This window comes from Lolium perenne, chromosome 7 (genome assembly GCF_019359855.2).
Source record: "Lolium perenne isolate Kyuss_39 chromosome 7, Kyuss_2.0, whole genome shotgun sequence".
NCBI lineage: Eukaryota > Viridiplantae > Streptophyta > Magnoliopsida > Poales > Poaceae > Lolium > Lolium perenne.
Genome location: NC_067250.2, coordinates 39,842,346 through 39,864,252, shown reverse-complemented (window position 1 = coordinate 39,864,252; position 21,907 = coordinate 39,842,346). Strand labels below are relative to the sequence as shown.

The following is a 21,907-nucleotide window of genomic DNA, read 5'->3' as shown; positions in this document are numbered from 1 at the left end:
TTTTATTTTGCTACAGCAATTTTGTTTTATATTTGAGTCTTGGAAGTTGTTACTACTGTAGCAACCTCTCCTTATCTTTATTTTATTGCATTGTTGTGCCAAGTAAAGTCTTTGATAGTAGAGTTGATACTAGATTTGGATTATTGCGCAGAAACAGATTTCTGTCTGTCACGAATTTGAGTCGCCCCGTCTGTAGGTAACTCAGAAAAATATGCCAATTTACGTGAGTGATCCTCAGATATGTACGCAACTTTCATTAAATTTGAGAATTTTCATCTGAGCTAGTCTAGTGCCCCATAAAAATTCGTCTTTACGGACTGTTCTGTTTTGACAGATTCTGCCTTTTATTTCGCATTGCCTCTTTTGCTATGTTGGATGGATTTCTTTGTTCCATTAACTTTCAGAAGCTTTGTGCAATGTCCAGAAGTGTTAAGAATGATTGTGTCACCTCTGAACATGTGAATTTTTGATTATGCACTAACCCTCTAATGAGTTTGTTTCGAGTTTGGTGTGGAGGAAGTTTTCAAGGATCAAGAGAGGAGGATGATATAATATGATCAAGGAGAGTGAAAACTCTAAGCTTGGGGATGCTCCCGTGGTTCATCCCTGCATATTTCAAGAAGACTCAAACATCTAAGCTTGGGGATGCCCAAGGCATCCCCTTCTTCATCAACAATTTATCAGGTTTCTTCTCTTGAAACTATATTTTTATTCGGTCACATCTTATGTACTTTACTTGGAGCGTCTGTGTGTTTTTATTTTCGTTTTTGTTATTTTCATTTTATGAATAAATGCTTGTGTGGGAGAGAGACACACTCCGCTGGTTCATATGAACACATGTGTTCTTAGCTTTTAATGTTCATGGCGAAGGTTGAAACTGCTTCGTTCATTGTTATATGGTTGGAAACAGAAAATGCTACATGTGGTAATTGGTATGATGTCTTGAATAACTTGATACTAGGCAATTGTTGTGCTCATATAGATCATGTTTAAGCTCTTGCATCATATACTTTGCACCTATTAGTGAAGAAATACATAGAGCTTGCTAAAATTTGGTTTGCATGATTGGTCTCTCTAAGGTCTAGATATTTTCTAGTAAGGATTTGAACAAAAAGGAAGACAGTGTAGAGTCTTATAATGCTTGCAATATGTTCTTATGTAAGTTTTGCTGTACCGGTTCATACTTGTGTTTGCTTCAAACAACCTTGCTAGCCTAAGCCTTGTACTGAGAGAGATTACTTCTCGTGCATCCAAAATCCTTGAGCCAACAACTATGCCATTTGTGTCCACCATACCTACCTACTACATGGTATTTTTCCGCCATTCCAAAGTAAATTTCTTGAGTGCTACCTTTAAAATTCCATTCTTTGTCTTTGCAATATATAGCTCATGGGAAAAATAGCTTAAAAACTATTGTGGTATTGAATATGTACTTATGTATCTTATTTCTTAATAAGTTGCTTGTTGAGCGATAACCATGTTCCTGGGGACGCCATCAACTATTTCACTTTGTTGAATATCATGTGAGTTGCTATGCATGTTCGTCTTGTCTGAAGTAAGGGTGATTTATCATGATCAAATGGTTTGAGTATGCATATTGTTAGAGAAGAACATTGGGCCGCTAACTAAAGCCATGATCCATGGTGGAAGTTTCAGTTTGGACAACAAACCTCAATCTCTTATGAGAATATTATCTGTTGTTAAATGCTTATGCATTAAAGAGGAGTCCATTATCTGTTGTCTATGTTGTCCCGGTATGGATGTCTAAGTTGAGAATAATCAAAAGCGAGAAATCCAATGCTAACTTTCTCCTTAGACCTTTGTACAGGCGGCATAGAGGTACCCCTTTGTGACACTTGGTTAAAACATATGTTATGCAATGATAATCCATGTAAATCCAAGCTAATTAGGACGAGGTGCGGGCACTATTGGTAATCTATGCATGAGGCTTGCAACTTATAGGATATATTATACATAACACATATGCTTTATTACTACCGTTGACAAAATTGCTTCTATGTTTTCAAAATAAAAGCTCTAGCACAAAAATAGTAATCCATGCTTCCCTCTACGAAGGGCCATTCTTCTACTTTTATGTTGAGTCAGTTTACCTATCTCCTTCCACCTTAGAAGCAAACACTTGTGTTAACTGTGCATTGATTCTTACATGTTTACCTATTGCACTTATTATTTTACTTTATGTTGACAATATCCATGAGATATACATGTTACAAGTTGAAAGCAACCGCTGAAACTTAATCTTACTTTGTGTTGCTTCAATGTCTTTACTTTGAATTTATTGCTTTATGAGTTAACTCTTATGCAAGACTTATTGATGCTTGTCTTGAAAGTACTATTCATGAAAAGTCTTTGCTATATGATTCAGTTGTTTAATCATTATCTTTACCATTGCTTTGAATCACTTCATTCATCTCATATGCTTTACAATAGTATGATCAAGATTATGATAGCATGTCACTTAAGAAATTATCTTTGTTATCGTTTACCTACTCGAGGACGAGTAGGAACTAAGCTTGGGGATGCTGATACGTCTCCAACGTATCTATAATTTCTTATGTTCCATGCTACTTTTATGATGATACACACATGTTTTATACACACTTTATGTCATTATTATGCATTTTCCGGAACTAACCTATTGACAAGATGCCGAAGTGCCAGTTCCTGTTTTCTGCTGTTTTTGGTTTCAGAAATCCTAGTAAAGAAATATTCTCGGAATTGGACGAAATCAACGCCCAGCATCTTATAATTCCACGAAGCTTCCAGAACACCAGAGAGGGGCCAGAGGAGAGGCCCAGGGCCACCACACATGGTGGTGGCGCGGCCCAGGGGGGCGCGCCCCCCTGTTGTGTGGCTGCCCCGTCAGCCCTCCGACTCCGCCTCTTCGCCTATATAAAGCCCCCTGACCTAAATCTTCGGACGAATAAGCCACGGTACGAGAAACCTTCCAGAGCCGCCGCCATCGCGAAGCCAAGATCTGGGGGATAGGAGTCTCTGTTCCGGCACGCTGCCGGGACGGGGAAGTGCCCCCGGAAGGCATCTCCATCGACACCACCGCCATCTTCATCAACGCTGCTGTCTCCCATGAGGAGGGAGTAGTTCTCCATCGAGGCTAAGGGTTGTACCGGTAGCTATGTGGTTAATCTCTCTCCTATGTACTTCAATACAATGATCTCATGAGCTGCCTTACATGATTGAGATTCATATGATGAGCTTTGTATCACTATTAATCTATGTGCCACTCTAGTGATGTTATTAAAGTACTCTATTCCTCCTCCATGATGTAATGGTGACAGTGTGTGCATCATGTAGTACTTGGCGTAGTTTATGATTATGATCTCTTGTAGATTATGAAGTTAACTATTACTATGATGGTATTGTGTGATCTATTCCTCCTTTCATAGTCTGTTGGTGACAGTGTGCATGCTATGTTAGTACTTGGTATAATTACGTTGGTCTATCATGCACTCTAAGGTTATTTAAATATGAACATCGAATGTTGTGGAGCTTGTTAACTCCGGCATTGAGGTGCTCTTGTAGCCCTACACAATTAATGGTGTTCATCATCCAACAAGAGAGTGTAGAGTGGTTTTATTATCTGATCAATGTTGAGAGTGTCCACTAGTGAAAGTATGATCCCTAGGCCTTGTTTCCAAATACTGCAAACATCGCTTGTTTACTGTTTTACTGCATCTCTACTTCCTGCAATATCTCCCACATCAACTGCACGCCAGCAAGCACTTTTCTGGTGCCGTTACTACTGCTCATATACATTCATACCACCTGTATTTCACTATCTCTTCACCGAACTAGTGCACCTATACATCTGACAAGTGTATTAGGTGTGTTGGGGACACAAGAGACTTCTTGTATCGTGATTGCAGGGTTGCTTGAGAGGGATATCTTTGACCTCTTCCTCCCTGAGTTCGATAAACCTTGGGTGATCCACTTAAGGGAAACTTGTTGCTGTTCTACAAACCTCTGCTCTTGGAGGCCCAACACTGTCTACAGGAATAGAAGCGCGCGTAGACATCAAGCACCCGAAAATAATGCCAAATCCGGGTGGTTACGCTCTGGTTGTGGACCCTATCATGCATGGGCCAACAGCTCGAGTCAAATTCAGCAAGGTGCTGATAGACAATGGGAGCAGCATAAACATCATGTACCGGCACACTATGCGCACGCTTGGGATAACTGAGAACATGCTGCAACCGACGCACACGACTTTCCACGGAATCGTTCCGGGGTTGTCTTGTTCGCCCATGGGAAAAGTCCGGGTGGATGTCTCATTTGGTGGACGTGATAATTGCCGGGTGGAAAATCTCCTGTTCGAGGTAGTGGACCTAGAAAGCCCTTACCATGCACTGCTGGGGAGACCGGCACTGGCAGCTTTTATGGCGTCAACTCATACAGCCTATCTTAAGATGAAGATGCCGGCACCTCGTGGACCCTTGACCGTGGTGGGAAACTACAAAGTCTCACTGGAAACCGCTTCCGCCGGATCAAATCTGGCCGAATCGCTGGTGATCGCAGAGGAAAATAAAAGAATGCAAACTGCGGTTGCGCTGGATCAATCCTCACAGTTGAGTTTAGCGGCAATGAGTGGAAACTTGAGCACACCGGCATTCAAGCCAACCAATGAAACAAAAGACATCGTGCTGGACCCGGCTTACCCTGAGCGTATCGCTCGTATCGGTGCTGGCCTCAGTGAGGCATAGGAAAGCGCGCTCATTAGCTTCCTCCGTGAGAATCGGAATATCTTTGCCTGGTCTACTGATGATTTGGTAGGTGTTCCGAGGGAGCTGGCTGAGCACTCTTTGAATGTCCGGAAGGATGCTAAGCCGGTAAGGCAGCCGCTGCGCCGGTTTGCTGAAGACAGGAGAAAGATCATTGGAGAAGAGGTGACAAAGTTTTTGGTTGCCGGTTTCATCGTGGAAGTGCTGCATACTGAGTGGCTAGCCAATCCGGTGCTGGTCGAAAAGAAGAAAGAAGAGAACCTTGAAGCAAAAGCTCCAAAGGTGTGGCGCATGTGCATCGACTACACCAACCTGAACAAGGCTTGCCCAAAAGATCCTTTCCCGTTACCCCGGATCGATCAAGTGATTGATTCCACTGCCGGTTGTGAACTGTTGTCTTTTCTGGATGCTTATTCCGGTTTCCACCAAATCCCTTTGAAAAAGGAAGATCAAATAAAAACTGCGTTTATCACCCCGCACGGGGCTTATTGCTATGTCACTATGCCTTTCGGTTTGCGCAACGCTGGTGCAACGTACTAGCGCTATATGCAAAAGTGTTTGTATGATCAAATTGGGAAAAACGTGCAAGTCTACGTAGACGACGTTGTAATAAAAACTAAGGTCAAGGAAACCATGACCGATGATCTGAGGCAAACGTTTGATAACCTAAGAAGGTTCCGGATGAAACTCAATCCAGCAAAATGCACCTTTGGTGTCCCTGCCGGCAAGTTGCTTGGTTTCCTCGTATCAAGCCGGGGCATAGAGGTGAATCCGGTAAAAATCCGGGCCATCGAAAGAATGACCATACCGCACGATCTCAAAGATGTGCAAAAGTTTACTGGAAGCTTGGCATCGCTAAGCCGGTTTATAAGCAGGTTGGGAGAAAAAGCTCTGCCCCTTTATGCTTTAATGAAAAAATCTGATACCTTCGTCTGGACCCCTCAGGCAGACACAGCGTTCAAAGAACTAAAGACAATGCTAGCCACTGCACCTATACTAGCTTCACCTTTGGAAAGGGAGCCCATGTTGTTGTACATAGCAGCAACAAACCGGGTTGTGAGTGTGGTGGTTGTAGTTGAAAGAGAAGACGAAGGAAAAACCGTGCAGCGACCGGTATACTACCTGAGCGAGGTGCTCTCCCTCTCAAAACAAAACTACCCTCACTTCCAAAAAATGACTTATGGCGTGTTCATGGCAGCCACAAAACTCAAGCACTACTTTGAAGAACATCCCATGAAGGTGGTGAGCGAGGCACCCATTTCAGATATCATGTGTAACAAAGATGCAAGTGGCAGAATTGCCAAGTGGGCCATTCAGATATCCCCGTACGTACCGGAATATGAAAGAAGAGATGCCATAAAATCTCAAGCTTTAGCTGATTTCTTGGTTGATTGGGCGGAAATGCAATATAAGCCACCGGAACAAAAGATAGAATACTGGAATATGCACTTTGACGGGTCCAAGCTCAAGGAAGCTCTAGGTGCCGGTGTGGTACTTACTTCACCAAAGGGAGACCATCTCCGGTATGTTTTACAGGTGCACTTCAGAGCATCAAACAATGTGGCTGACTATGAAGCTCTGATCCATGGGCTCAAAGTCGCAAAAGAAATCGGTGTGCACCGGATCATTTGCTATGGTGATTCAGATCTTGTGGTACAGCAGTGTTCCGGAGATTGGGACGCAAAAGATGCCAACATGGCCTCATACCGGTTTCACGTGCAAAAGATTGCCGGCTTCTTTGAGGGCTGTGAGTTTCACCATGTGCCACGAGCAGAAAATGAAGCCGCGGATGCTTTGTCCAAGCTGGGCTCGTCTAGGCAAGAAATTCCTCCCGGAATAGCCTTGGCACACTTAAGAGTACCATCGATCAAGCCGAGCCCGGAATCGGAATCTATTTTTGTACCGGAATCACATGTTGTACCAATGGATATCGATGAAGGAAACTCGGGGACTGCTCCGGCAAACCCGGGGACTGTTCCGGCAAGCTCGGGGACTGCTGCGTCCATACCAGAAGAAGCAATGCTGGTGGATAACATGGAGATAGACGTACCGGTGTTTCTGGTTCGAGAGGCACCAACTTGGGTGAAACCTATTAAGGAATTCCTGATCAACGACACCTTGCCGGTTGACGAAAATGAATCAAGAAGAGTCCAGAGAAGGTCCAAAGCTTACACCATCATCAATGGCGAGGTATACAAGAGAAGTGTCACCGGTGTCCTTCAAAGATGTGTGGAACCGGAAGAGGGAAAAGAAATGCTTGTGGAAATTCACCAAGGGGAATGTGGGCACCACGCTTCGTCAAGGGCGTTGGTAGCAAAGGTATTCCGGCATGGGTTCTATTGGCCCACTGCTTTGGAGAATGCTGAGGATCTGGTACGAAAATGCAATGGGTGCCAGAGGTACGCCAAGCAAAATCATACCCCGGCATCCAGTTTAAAAACCATACCGCTAACTTGGCCGTTTGCCGTTTGGTGCCTTGACATGGTTGGTCCATTCAAAACCGCAAGAAGAAGCTTTACCCACATCCTAGTGATGGTGGACAAGTTCACCAAGTGGCTTGAGGTAAAACCTATCGCAAAATATGATGGGCATACGGCGGTAAAGTTATTAAAGGATGTTATCTTGCGGTATGGATACCCGCATAGCATCATCACTGACAATGGCACAAACTTTGCTTAAGGTGAGTTCAAAAGGTTTTGTGAGGATAACAATATTCGGTTGGATCTGTGCTCAGTCGCGCACCCACAAGGCAATGGCCAAGTGGAAAGAACAAATGCTTTGGTGCTCTCCGGTATCAAACCCAGGCTCATTGAACCTCTTGAAAAGACACCGGGGTGCTGGCTCGATGAGCTACCGTCAGTACTGGGGAGCATAAGAACGACTCCAAACCGGTCTACCGGATACACTCCATTTTTCATGGTTTACGGGGCAGAAGCCGTGATTCCAACCGATATCATACATGACTCACCAAGGGTTCAGCAATATACCGAAGAAGAGGTAAAAGAGGCCCGAGAAAATGATGTGGACTTGCTAGAAGAAGCAAGAGAACTGGCCTTGGCAAGAACAGCCATTTACCAGCAGAACCTGAGACGCTATCATAGCCGGAAGGTTAACCCGAGGGTATTCCGGGAAGGAGATCTGGTGTTGCGCCTAGTGCAGCGCACTGAAGGCCGGCATAAGCTATCACCCCCATGGGAGGGACCTTTCATTGTGAGCAAGGCTCTACACAATGATGCCTATTACTTGGTTGATGCACAGGAAGCAAAGAAAGGAAAGGCAGACAGGTCAGGAGAGGAAACCAAGCGCCCATGGAACATAGCTCTTTTACGTCCCTTCTATGCATGAAGTTGTACTGTAAGGAGTTCTTTTTGTACCTTATATGCTATGAATAAAAGATGCCGGCACCTCGAATGAATCTCGGGGACTGCCTCTACCGAAATTGGATGCGATGTGTTTATTTTTTCAGTTTACCGGTTGATTGCAGAACATCTTTTCTTTCTGGTTTAGTAGCGTGCTAAACCTACCGGAGTCTTCGACTCTGCTGCTGTCCGAAACCCGGCTTCATGGCAAGCAAGATAAACCGGTAGGAATTAAGCACGCGAACCACGAAAAGAGGGAATGGGAACAAACAATCCGGAAAGTTTAACTAACCCCGGTTATACCGGTTTTTTGTGAAAAAATTTGAGTTATTTCTATGTTCAAGAAAGTGCTTGCTTGGCAAAAGAACTTTGTGACTCATACGCCAAAAAACCCAGAGGGTAGGCAGAGGCAAAGCAAAAGAACCAAGTGTGCATCGGATTGAATGCCGAAACAATTTCGGAATCTTCACAGTGCGAGATAAAAAAGGCAAACCATGAGCAAAGTGCTAAGTCAATAAGACAAACATAACTTAATAACCTACCGGTAAAACATACCGGCAGATAATATGGTAGCACAGCCAAAAGAATGGCTAAGTATTATATTACATCATAACCCCGGCATACCGGGGTAGAATTTAACGGGCATTGTTTTAAGTCAACAGGGTGCAACAAGCGCAGAGTAGGCACATTCAAGCAGCAGGAGCTTCAGGAGGAACATTACCGGCGTCAGGACCTTCCGGAGGCGCATCTTCTCCGGCATCCTCATCCTCATCTTCCTCTCCTTCGTAGTCACTAAGATAATCAGTGACGCCAGGAGGAGGAGGAATGAAGGTGCGGACTGCCGCATACTCAGCTATCCGGTAGGCGCGATCCTTCCACTGGGCGGTGAGGGCCGGATCCATGTCGGTGGGAGCATCTTGGCGCACGGTGGCGAAGGCGTCCAGGTCCAAGTCCTCATACCAGGAACAGGCGGTGCGTAGCACCTCGTCTGCTCCGGCACGAGCCGCTGACCACTGCCACTCGCGGATCCTCCGGCCGGCACCTTTCAGGCGTTCGGAGGTGAGCGTCAAGTTAGCCGGCACTTGCTCCTCAGGCCATAGCACCTTGAAGAGCTGGATCGCCACCTCGGGAATGTCGGCAAGATTCCGGTCCACCGCGCGCATGTGCGAGACCCGGGCAGAAAGCGCGATCAGGTGGTCATAAGGATCCCAGGGCGCATCCGGATTCTTGAACGCTTGCTGAACCCGGCGCTCTGCCACTTTCTTCTGCGCATATGCCTGTGAGTCCGGAAAGAGCCCTGCAAGACAAAAGAAAAAGATAAGAACATGCTACCGGAAGATATAAGCTTATAAGCAGAGGCCGGAAAAGAAAGAAGAAAAAATTTACTGAGGGCGAGCGCGTCGGTTTGCATGACCAGTAGGTCATACTCCTTTTGCTCCGCCTCTAGGTGGGCGGCCCGATCCTCGGCTGCTTTTCGTGCCTTGCTTCCCTCCTCCAGCTCTGCCCGCAGCACCGCGGTGGAGTTGACAGAATCCTCCAGGACCTCATTGAGCTTCGCCTCAGCTGCAGCTTTGGTATCCTTCAGCTCCTGATCATGCCGGAGCCCAAACTGGATGAGTTGATCCTTCAGCCCACTGGAAACGAGCTTCTGGGTGTCCAGAGCTTTGCGATGCTCCTGGATGAGCTGCTCCTTTTCATCTAGAGTCCGGGAAGGAAATGTTAACAAAAGAAAATTGGTAAAACGCAGAAAGGCAAGTCAACCGGAAAAGGAGAGATACCTTGAAGGGTGCGGAGCTGGGTCTTGAGGGCCTCAATGGAGGCTTCCGGGATGGCTGTTATGCAAAATTTTATAAGTAACGAAAAGGGAAAACCAACCGGTGAAAAGAAGCTGGAGGTAAAAGAGCTCACCTTGGCAGTGGCTGTGGGCCTCGGAAAGATCCCGGTGCTCCCACAGAAGCTCCTCAAAGAGGCGCTTCCGGGCGTCCGCCGTGCTCTGTTCAAGTAAAAATGACTATAAGAAGAAGCCAGTTTCTTTTTGTTCTTAACTAAGTTTCGCGCTAAGAGCTACGCTCTGAACACGAAACTCGGGGACTGAGGGGATGTGCATAATCCGGAAAAAGAGAAACCGGCATGAGCTGGAAAAAAAATTGCAGAGAGTTGGTATAACTTACCACCACGTTGTTGGTGGCATCGTGCCACGCGTTGTCGAGCTCCTTCACCGCGCGCCGCAGCCGGATGAAGTGCTGCTCGGTACACCGGGGGCCAGCGGGGTCAATCGCCGGAAGCCAGTCCTTCCCCAAGCCGCGTGTAGCCGCGGACACATCCGCTCGATTCCACTTTTCAGCGTACTCGCGCAAATGGCCCAGCTCGTGGCCTCCGCGCGTCAACTCTGTGATTTGGCCCAGCAGGCCAGTGGCCGTTTCTCCGGCTGCGACAGCGGCGCGGCCGGCGTGCAGCGCCAACTGCTGCGAGCCAGAGGTAGCAGTGCCGGAAGCCGTAGCCTTCCCCTTGAAAGGTTCCGGCTTGAGGAGCTTGGTGCCTTCTGGCGGCGGCGTCGATGTGGCCCCAGCTGGCTCAGCGGTGGGAGCTTCCGGTGGCGGCGCGGGAGAAGTCTTGGGGGACGAAGGGGCGTCAGGTGCGTCCTGGCCCAGAGTAGAGCTTGTCGGCGCGGAAGAGTCCGGCACGGACTTCGAGGGAGAAGAATCTGTAGTCTTCTTCTTCTTTCTTTTCGGGACGGGAGGAACCTGAGGTTCCATCCTCCCGGCAGCTTCAGCATCGGCGCCGATGTTGCTGGCGCCGGTGTCTTGTGTTTCTAGAGGGGAGACGTGCTCCTCCTCCGCGCGGTGATCTGGAGGTGTAGGGCCGCGCGCCCCGCACTTGGAGTGCCTCCCAGAAGGGAGGCAGAAGCGTTGCCGGTATCAGATGGTACCGGGCTTGAGTAAAGAGGAGATGAGGTCCTTGCGGTTCCCTCAGAGCTCTCCGGCCTCGTGCCGCTGGCGCCCTTGGAGAGCTTGGGCGCAGGGCTGAACAAGAAAATGAGAAGGGGTCGGAAAAAGCAACCGGAAGAAAAAGTTCGTAAAACAAAGCGAAAAGAGAAACGAAAGCTTACCCGGAAGCGACCGGCATCTGTTTTCCTTGGTAGCGCTTCTTGCCTACCGTCTTCCCTCCGACAACTTCGGTCCGGGAGCGTTTGGCAGGAGGGCTTTGGCCCGAACCGGCCTCAGGTGCCGGAGCCTTGTTCTTCTTGCCCTGGGAGGTGAGCTTCTCCAGGAACTCGTGGCCAGCCTCGGCCTCCAGAGGAGCCACGTGCTCATGAACCTGTGGTTGGGTGCTAGCTGAGGGAGCATCTACAGAACAGAAATAACAAAAAAGCATGAGAAACCGGAAGAGAAAACTACCTCAAGGATAGCGACCTCATCATCGGAACCGGGAGCTTCGGATGAAAAGTTACCGGGGCGCGAGGTGTGGGTGCGGCCCATCTTGAGGTATGTCCAATGAATATAAGGATCAGGGTCAACCTCGTCAAGATCCCGCCTCTGCTTAGGGCCTCGTTTCTCCGCAGCGATGCGAGGAAAACGCTCCTTGGCCTGAAAAAGAAGGGAAAGACAGTTAGCCACAACGCAAAAGCTACCGGTACAACAACCCGGATTACATAATCTCTTACTTCATCAGTTGGAGGGTTGGTGGAGCTGAGAGGCACGAAGCCCCACTCCCAGTCCATCGGCATGTCAGTTTGGCAGATCTGCCTGGCCTTAAGCACTATATCCTCCTTGCTTAGAGGGAGGCTGGTGATCTTGGTGGGATCGCGAGGGCCATACATTTCACTTATTTTGTTCGCCCGACGCTGGAGGGGAAGCACCCGGCGAGAGATGAAGGTGCGGATGATATCGTCAGAACTAATGTTCGTCTCCTTCATCAGATTATCCTTGAAGCGGATAATCCGGTTGGTCTCGATGTGATTAGTCTTCGGATTAAAGCTCCAATTGACCTTCGTGGGCACCACCGGATTGAAAGCCGGCAGATTGATAAGATCCGTCACGCCGGTGTTCTTCACATAGAAAAAGGTCTCTTGCCATGCCCGGCATGACTCGAGACCGGAAAACTTAAAAAAGGGGCTCCCTTGGCGGGAGCCGATGATGCAAGACCAGCATTGAACGGGGGGTTTGGGCTTAGGAATGTCTTTGCCTTGGACCGAATTGATTCGAAGGCTAAAGAAGCGACCAAAAGTTTCCTTAGTGGGACGGAGGCCGATGTAGCCCTCCATGAAGGAAACATAACAAGAAAGGTAGAAAATGGCGTTGCCAGGAAGGTGGTGAGGCTGGAGTTGATAAAAATCCAAGAACTCGCGAAAGAAATCGGAAGCAGGAAGGCCGAAGCCACGCTCAAAATGAGCAAGGAAAACGACGGACTCACCGGGTTCGAGCACCGGTTCGATCTCGTCGCGTGGAAGCCGGCAGGAAACTTCTGCCGGTATCCTCCGGGAATGGTATAGCCAATCTATCTCGTGCTGCGTCACATCGGAGCCTTTCCAGGCTCCGCGGGTGATACCGGAAAGATCCACCCCGGAACCCTGGCCGGAGCTGCCGGCCTCTTGACCTCTTCCGGTGTCAGACTCCATCCGGGAGAGTTCGGTGGAGAGACCGTCGGAGGCTTCACTCTGGCGGCTACTCGAGGAGGATTCGGAAGACATAAGGACTGAACGATGCCGGTTTCTACCCAAAAAACAGGTTTCCCAAGATCTACCCTTGCGCGAAGATCTACGAGTAAGAGAAAAGCAACAGAAAAGCCAAAATAAATACCCTACCGGCCCAAGATCTGAAAAGCAAAGAAGAAGGAGGCAAATGCACATTGAGCCTAACCTGAAGCGGCGGAGGCGCTGAGGGGGAAGGTCACCGAAGGCGCGGCGAGCTCGTGAGAGTCGACGGAAGCAGGCGACGGAGAAGGGCGAAAGTCGCTGAAGAAAGCTCAAAGCAGCGGCGGCAAAGGAGCACCGGTGGACCTCTGCGCGGCGGAGACCTTCAGCGCAGCAAGAGCAAGGGCGCAGGTTCGTCGGAGCAGTGCTCTGGCGGCGACCGGCGGCGGTGAGATTACAAGAGGCGAAGAGCTCGAAGCGCTGGAAAGTGGGCAAGTGCGGGGAAAAGAGATGAAGTGGAACCGCACTCCCTCTATATAGAAGAAGGAGTTAGTGGGCTGGCAACCACTGGGCCACGGCGGTTCAGTTCGTGGGCCGCCACATGGCACGATGATACACACGCGAAAAATAGAATGCCACAGGGAAGCCGCACGGATCCGGAACGGCAGCCGGGATCCGGTGTGGCGCAGTAAATGCGGGCGCAGAAGCCGAAGGGAAGTGACCCCTGGCACAGGCGCGTCAGAAACAGTGCGCATGTCTCTGACAGGCACTGTACTCGAGAAATTCTCGACTTCACCGAGGAGACATTTAATAAGAGAGATACCGGAGAAACCGAAAAGAGGCACAAGTGAGGTAAAGGTGCCGAACAACTTGATCCGGGTTCCGGAAGAGTTAAACCGGTACCTTGAGAAAATAGAACCTGGCATGGTTCGTTGGATAGGATCCACCGGACTATACCAGCTTCGGGGACTAATGTTGGGGGGATGACCCCCGGTATGCCAAAGGCATGCCAAACCGGATGCTTAGAGCCATCAAGATACCGGTTTAATGTTTATTCCGGAGCTTGAAGTTAAGCATTGGCCTAAGTAAGCCTATACCGGTATCCCAAAGAGGGGTGTACCGTTATAAGCTAAGAAGACACCGGAAGACCGGTAAGATGTGCACTGTAACACGTGGGCAAGACTGGTCAAAGATTCTCTCCAGAGCTAGAGGACAAAGATGAGCTAAGCAAAGTAGCTTTAAACGAAGCCCTGGCGCCAAAGAGGAAGGTGACGCCAAAAGCAACCGGAGGACGTCAGCTTCCTTGATTAAAGAAGATACCGGCGTCACCTGTGATTAAAGTAACTTTGTAAAGTAGTTTGTCTAGTCAAAGATGCCATTAGGGTTTCCTAGGGTTTCTTCCCCTGTAAGCCACCCTCTCCCCTATATAAGGAGAGGGGGCACGGCCCCTCGCGGGCATGGTAGATGAGAGGCAGATGAGATACGATACGATCGAGATAAGGAGAGAAACCTGTAACCTTGTTTGAGCAAGTAATAGAAAGATCTGAGGAGGAGTTCGCTCTTGTGTTCTTCTTCTTCTTCCTCTTGTCTAGGCCCTGTTCTTGAGCAGTTCATCCGGAAATCCTTTCCATCTTTACCAAAACCCTCCCCCGAATCCTCTAGCGCACATTCGGCCCCAACTTAAGCCATCCCATGGCATCTGTCTGTTCACCACGACGACAACAGACAATGGGTCCTGACATTTCCGGGCCCACCACTTAAGGCCACCGCCTAAAAGTTCTTGAAGAACCAACCTTGCCCGTTGCCCAGGATAGAGAGAGGCACCTACACCTAGCCGCCCACCTAGCTACCGCGAAGGACACTCCTCCATTATACCTATCCCAACAAGCCTCCCATCGAGGCCAAGAACTAGGAGGTATCCAAAAACCATCCCGCAAGATCCCACCTGGCAGATATGAAGTTGGACGACTGGATAGAGGACCACGGTAGTAAGCTTGCCTGAAGTTGCATGTATCCTATATTTATGAAGCTGGATATCACTCTAACAGCTCACTGTCCACCGAGCGAAGGATGCTTCTATTCCTTTAAGTGACAATTAAGTAAATAAATGGAGAATTCAAAAGATAAAGTGAAGTAGTAGGTACTCAGGTACCAAAAAATGGTGTACAGATTCAGCTAAATATGATAGTTGCATCTTGGTGACCATGAAAAAGTCTAAACACATCATCAACTTTTAAATCTTGCATTGTAACAATTAGCAGATGAAAACAAATGGGTGCCCAAAATAAACATACCTAGAGAAGGCATCACCGTTCAAAGCATCCAATTGAGAATCTAGTAGAGAACTCCCCGGACATGACCCCCTGGAACCTCACAACCAACCATGGATATTGGTCCTTCTCGGCCTATAATATTCAGCTTTAGGCACAAATCACCACTTCCATGTAGCCAGTGATTTGGAATAATTGGCCCCCTCCCAAGTGCAAGTTTTCCATGTGGTTGATCGTCCAAAACAGAGTTTGGATTTCGCACGGCCTAGAGAGAAGGGGTTGGCCAAATACTGGTCCTTGCCAACTTTGCAAAAGAGAGGGAAAAGCTGCGGCTCATCTCCTCTTCAAATGCCACTATTCAATGACCCAACATCAAAGATTCGTGGGAGCACATCACCCTCTCGATGGACCATAGCAAGAAAGCAATGGTATCCCTCGTCATTTTCATGGTGTGGAAATTTGGAACGAAAAAAAGGCGAGAGTTTTCTAAAACTTGTCCGCCATACCTACTACTGTAGTTAAGAAAATTAGAGATGAGGCCCACCATTGAATCATAGTGGGTGCTAAGCACTTTAACTGTAATATGTTGCAAGAGTAGGCTTTTGTTGTGGCGGTGCACTCTTTCTCTTGACCCAACACAAGAACCTTGTTAAAAGTTCTTAAACAATAGAACAAAATCTATCCCCATGCTAAACTTTTCACTTTGGCTCATATTTCCCCCCTGAATTTTTACTTGGGTCACTACCCCCCCCCCCCCCCCCCAACACACACACACACACACACACACACACACACACACGCACGCACGGTTTAAAATGGGTGGGTCAATATTTGGGACCGGACTTTGTTCTGATCAATAAGGTCAGGCAAAACTTTTGCCTCTGGCTCAAAATATAAAAAAAAAATGTGGCGCGGACCATGTGTTTGTGAGTCGTTTAATTGTCTAAAGGTTGATATGTAAACTCTGAACAATATTATTACCTGCGACGTTTTTTAGTCTTGTGAACTTTTTATGATAATGTAACCCATTTGCCGTTATTCTCACGCAAGGCGACCAGGACACATGTACGGAATATTCCTATGGGTCACGTGTCGACCAAACCGTCGGCAAATTACGCTCAAGCGGGGGAGCTGTTAGCTAGCTGCTGCATGCCCTGTGACCTGCGTACACACTTTAAGTGCCAATCACGCGATCATGCGTAGATTGATGATATTGCAGCGCTACTTATTTTACCCCTGCGGCCGCTATCGGATCTTGTTCGCGCTATCCGATCAAATTATTGTGTACTGGGGCGATCTTATCATTCTCCGTCGCCATCAGCTGTAGCTGCTTGTTCGTCTTGGATTGATGGATATCAGCTGGCGCGCCTGTTGTATAGTCTGATGCTACACTTACGGGCAATTAGTTACGTAAAACACTTACGGGCTGACGTGGTTAGCAGTGGTGGATCCTAATTTGCTTAAAAACAACCGCATCTCAATACTTATCCAACCACAACCAGGCACGTTTTTCCGTAAGTACATTTCGTAGGTTTTGCCCGTAGGCCTAGGATTATTGGTATAGTCTGGGCTTCTGTCGGTAACGAACCTCCGCTCACGTACTCCTACGTAAAATCGTAGTGGATGTGTGTGGTCATTGGTTTCCCTGATGTGCGGCGGTAGGGAGAGTCTGTCATGGCCATGCATTCGGTCACAAAAGGCTTTGTTTGTCTTGCGTAGCCTCAGATAGACCTTAACAGAAAATTAGATTGAGAGTAGGGGCTTTTTAGTATGTTGGGTGGGCCTTTTTTGCATGGCTGGAAAAATAAAACGGGCTGTTTGGTTGCCTAGGCTCACTCGTATTTTTGCATTAATCGGTTCTCAAAACATCCTTGAGATAGTCTTTGGAAGAACGCCCAGTTCGGCAGTTTCTATCGGACATGTCCCATTCTCGCGCTCCTGGGCTCCAGCTATGCCACACCTGCATGTCCTCTTGTTTACGCTCACTCTGACTTACACTACTCCACACACGCTCTATTCAAACCAACACAAACATACTCTGAATCCTAAGTTGTACACGAAAAATATGTGTGTCGATGATACGAATCAATTCCCACAATCGGTTTCGAGTTTCGTCGGCCGTAATTCGTCAATTTCTTGTATGAAGTTTTAAGCGAATTTTGTCAAATTTGTTGCACACGCTCAACCGTTTGAAATTTCCTTTGAGAAATAGGTTCACCTCACCATTCCGCATGACTTTCATGTTGACGGATTTTTGTTTCGGTGAACATACACGAATAGATAAATGACTCGCTTGTATAATGTAATGTGTATGTATGTGTGAGTATAGTTTGGAGCACTCTTGCTCAACTTCTCGCTTGCCATCTTCATGAATGGCGATGTGGTGATGATGTGTGAGACGTGAGAGGTGATAATCCATGGTGGTGGTGGGTTGGTGGTGTTCGTCTTCGTGGTCGGCGACGTGGTGATGCTTGTGACCGGCGTGACCGACGTTGTCATGGTGGTATTTAGCTTCGTTAGTGGCGATATGGTTATGCTTGTGACGAGCGTGAATAGCGGTGTCATGGTGGTGTTTGTCTTCATGGTCGGCGATGTGGTGATGCTTGTGACCGGCGTGACCGGTTGTGTCCTGGTGGTCTTCGTCTTCGTGGTCGACGACATGGTGATGCTTGAGACGGACGTGAACAGCAGTGTCATGGTGGTGTACGTCTTCGTGGTCGGCGACGTGGTGATGCTTGTGACCGGCGTGAACGATGGTGCCATGGTGGTCTTCATTTTCGTGGTCGGTGATGTGCCCATGCTTGTGACCGGCGTGACCCATGGTGCCATGGTGGTGTTCGTCTTCGTGGTTGGCGACATGGTGATGCTACCGGCGTGACCGGCGGTGCCATCGCCGATGTGCCGAATCTTGTGAAAGACGGTGCTATTGTGGTCTTGTGATAGGTGAGGTAAGATCACCGTGTTGCCATATAGGTGAGGCTAGAAAAAGCGTGCAACCAACCAATCAAAGTGTCACTTGAGTATCACCCGATGCAACACATACTATCAAACGAAGTGCATTTTGTGTACCGGATCTCGTCCGGAACGAGATGTGAGTTCCATCTCGTTGGTGCAGTGAGCCAGAAATTGCATGCAACCTACCAAACGCGCCCCTAGATGCCCCTCAAAACACGAGGAATCATATAGTACACTATATATATCAACAATTTTCGGTTCCAACTTTGTACCAACTGCCCAGTGGCAACAGTTCAGCTGTCCGATCTCAATCCATACTCTGGCGGCAACACTTCAGCCGCCCGATCAGAGATCAGGGAGCGGCAACAGGTTCTGATTTAGTCTAGGACGGCGGAAAGGAACGAAGACGTCGTATCATTCGTAAAGTAGTCAACATTGAGAATGAATGGGGACTTCATTGGAGCCAAGGCTCGCAGTATATCGTATACCACTGCAAATGAGATTACCACACCAAGCTTTCACGTAGTAGCCACGTACGTCAGCAGGTTCCATGATGTCGCATGTCAAGACTTTTAGTATAGTGTCTGTCAAGTTCTGATTAGTTCAGGATGGCGAAAACGCAGACGTCTCGTATCTTGGGAAGTTCAGTATAGTGTCTGTCAAGTTCTGATTAGTAGTCAACATTGAAAATGAATGGGGACCTCAGTAGTGGAACCTAGGCTTATAAATAGCAGTCCACGGCTGCAAATAGGAGTATCAACAAGCTTGCTTTCACGTAGCAGTAGCCAGCGCCACGCAGTACGTCTAGAACCTAATAAGTAAGCTTATAGGCAACAGGCGCGCGACCGGTGGCGACCATATGTCGAGGGATCCGCTGATCGTCGGGGGGATCGTCGGCACCGTCGTCGACTACTTCGACGCGTCGGCGCGGCTGAGGGTGTTGTACAGCAACCGGGAGATCACTAATGGGTCCGAGCTGAGGCCGTCGCAGGTGGCGAACCAGCCGACGGTGCACATCACGGGGCTGCCCGGATCACACTACACGCTCGTGAGTGGTCATCATTACTAACTATTACTCCCTCCTTTCCATACTTATCTTATATCTTTACTATTAAATTGCAATAGGTGGTGGTTGGTGTCACACATGGGCCAGGCCTAAGTTAACACCTTACCCGCTAATTTTGCTTGCTAGGCCCAAAGTGTTAATCGCAGCATGCAAGTTTCCAGCTGCTTCATGGCGAAGCCTTATCGTGCACGGTCAAGAGCCAGCAGGGATTACGTTAGAGATCGGCAGGGAAAATATTGCTCGTTGTCTAGCGGAAGTTTCGATGGGATTTAGGTACCGATTACCCTCCATGGTGGTAAGAAATCTGCAACTAATTAGTATATGGTACGTCACGTGCATCGATCAGCTCCGTTCGCGCCCCCAGCTGCATGTCTCCATGCCCTAGCAATCCATGTATCCAGCAGCCCACGGCTGATACAGTATTTGCTGAAGTGCTGACATAACATATTTTAGACTGCATCTGTACTTGGTTGAAGAGATGAAAGACTCCACTGGAAGCTACATTGAACTCTATGGAGTCCATATGTGACTAAGACCGATTCCAATTCAATATGCACGAAGAGACATATAGCGCATGTACTTAAAAGATTTAGATGGGCAGAAAATTGATCCGGGTCCTTGGGTCCTAACCTAAATTGAAAAACTACGAGAATATTCTAGACACAATTAAGTTGTACGATGTACATAATAAAAAGCATTTTCACAACTTCAAAAAATTGGAGAAATAGATAAATTTAAGTGATGAAAAGATGTTTCCGTGTTTGTTTTGACTTACACAATATACAAAAAAAGCTGATCTAAGAATACTTATAGGTTTTTTAGTCATGAGAAGATGTTTTTCTATTTTTCTTGACTTACTATCACTATAAATAATCCAAATTCAAAATTAAACTAAAAGGCATTTTGACAACGATCTAACAATACTTATTGAGTTTTTTAGTAATGATAATATATTTTTTGAGTTTGTTTTCACTTACTGGGCCTAAAAAGGGGAACAATGGCTATACAAATACTTCTATAGTTTTTTTATTTTTTTACCAATTCATGTTTGGCTTGACTTGCCGTGCGTAAAAAAGGGAATAATCGATCTACAAATAATTATAGGGTTTCTGGTCATAACAAGATGTTTATGTGTTTGTCTTGACTTACCGGACGTCAAGAAAACAAAATAATCAATTTAAGAATACATATAGGGTTTCTTAAGTCATAAATTTAGACCGAAAAGATGTTTTTGTGTTTCTCATGACTTGGGTTTTTTTCCGTAGCAACTCTTGCTTGTCTTGACTTGCTGGGCATAAAAAACCCTGAACAATCGATCTAAGAATAATTATAGGGTTTTCTTAGTCATAAATTTTAGTCATGACAAGATATTTTTGTTAGAACTTACTAGGCCTAAAAAAAACGCTCTACTCATATAGACACTTTTTTTAATTCCATAGCAACACATGTTTGTCTTGACATAGTGGGCCTAAAAAGGGGACAATCAATCTACAAATACGTATAAGGCTTTTTAGTCATAAATTTTAGTCATGACAAGATGTTTATGTATTTTTCTTGACTTACTGGACTAAAAAAGGAAACAATCGATCTACGGATACTTATATGATTTTTCTGTTCCGTAGCAACGCACGGGTATTATGCTAGTATTCATCTAAATTTGGATGTATAATAGCTAGATACATCTATATTTTGACAATTTTCATGACAGATTAATGCATAAATATACTATGTTTATTTGTTCATGTTTGTTACTAGGTGATGATAGACCCTGATGCACCTACCCCAAGCAACCCTTCCCAAAGGGAGTACCTCCATTGGTAAGTGCATGCTGGCTATGCTTTCGTTTTTCATCCATGGATGCAGAAATGCACAATTGCACATTGCACACAACTGCGAGCCACCTTTTGGGGCGACGAAACCATTCATTAATTTATGTATATATACCAGCCAGTTAAGCTAATTGCTTCTGCATACATACATATATTAGGTTGGTCACAGACATACCAGAAGGACGTGACGTGCGTCATGGTAAGAATTCAATTTACGGAGTATATGTATCATGTGTCAATTGTCCTCCCCAACTGTTCTGATTGAGTTTTTGTGTGCGCAGGAACTGAAGTGGTGGCGTACGAGAGGCCGCAGCCGACGGCGGGGATCCACCGTATAGCGTTCGTGGTGTTCCGGCAGGCGGTGCGCCAGGCGATCTCGGCACCAGGATGGCGCTCCAACTTCATCACACGGGACTTGGACGAGTGTTACAGCCTCGGTGGTCCGGTAGCGGCCGTCTATTTCATCTGCCAAAGGGAGGGCACCTGCGGTGGCCGTAGGTACAGGTGAAGCTAATTTGACCCATAGGGTGTTCTACCTACGTCGTGCATGACGACGTGCCATGGCTTCATCCAGATGCTATTAGACGAAATAAAAAATTAATAAAGCCATGCTAGCTAGCTGATTTCAAAGTTCCAATACATAATATGTAGGTCATCTCGATCGGCCGTACGTGTGTATTGTGCACCCAGTTGGTGCATGCTCCTAAGATTTTGATAATTTTATAGGTCAATATTGGTGTTGTTTTACACCCTGTAAGCGATTTAAGATGATATTTGAAAATAGAAGCTCCCTTGGGCATGGTATGTTGGTCGATCTTCTGGTCTCTTTTTCTGAGGATATGTTCATGATTTTATCTTATTCGGCGAGAGCTAGTTGACAATTTTATCATGATGATATCAATGTATAACATTTCCAAACTATAGTGAAACCTTTTTTTTGCGGACATCTCAGTGTGTTATATGGGCCTGCTGAGATTGAAGGGAAAGAACACTGAATTGCTTTTCTTCTTTTAAAACGGAGGCAAAAGAATTGCTTCG

At 46.9% G+C, this 21,907-nt stretch overlaps 1 protein-coding gene and 1 pseudogene across 1 annotated transcript; one reads left to right on the top strand and one right to left on the bottom strand.

Moving 5' to 3' along the window:
• LOC127316113 (uncharacterized) overlaps nucleotides 1-21,907 on the bottom strand; it is an 800,711-nt pseudogene that overhangs the window by 315,521 nt on the left and 463,283 nt on the right.
• LOC127313420 (protein FLOWERING LOCUS T) lies at nucleotides 18,655-21,650 on the top strand. Its single transcript, XM_051343925.2, has 4 exons — nucleotides 18,655-19,022; nucleotides 20,796-20,857; nucleotides 21,028-21,068; nucleotides 21,151-21,650. The coding sequence occupies exons 1-4, from the start codon at nucleotides 18,834-18,836 to the stop codon at nucleotides 21,375-21,377; spliced, it is 519 nt and encodes a 172-aa protein (XP_051199885.1). The 5' UTR covers nucleotides 18,655-18,833; the 3' UTR covers nucleotides 21,378-21,650.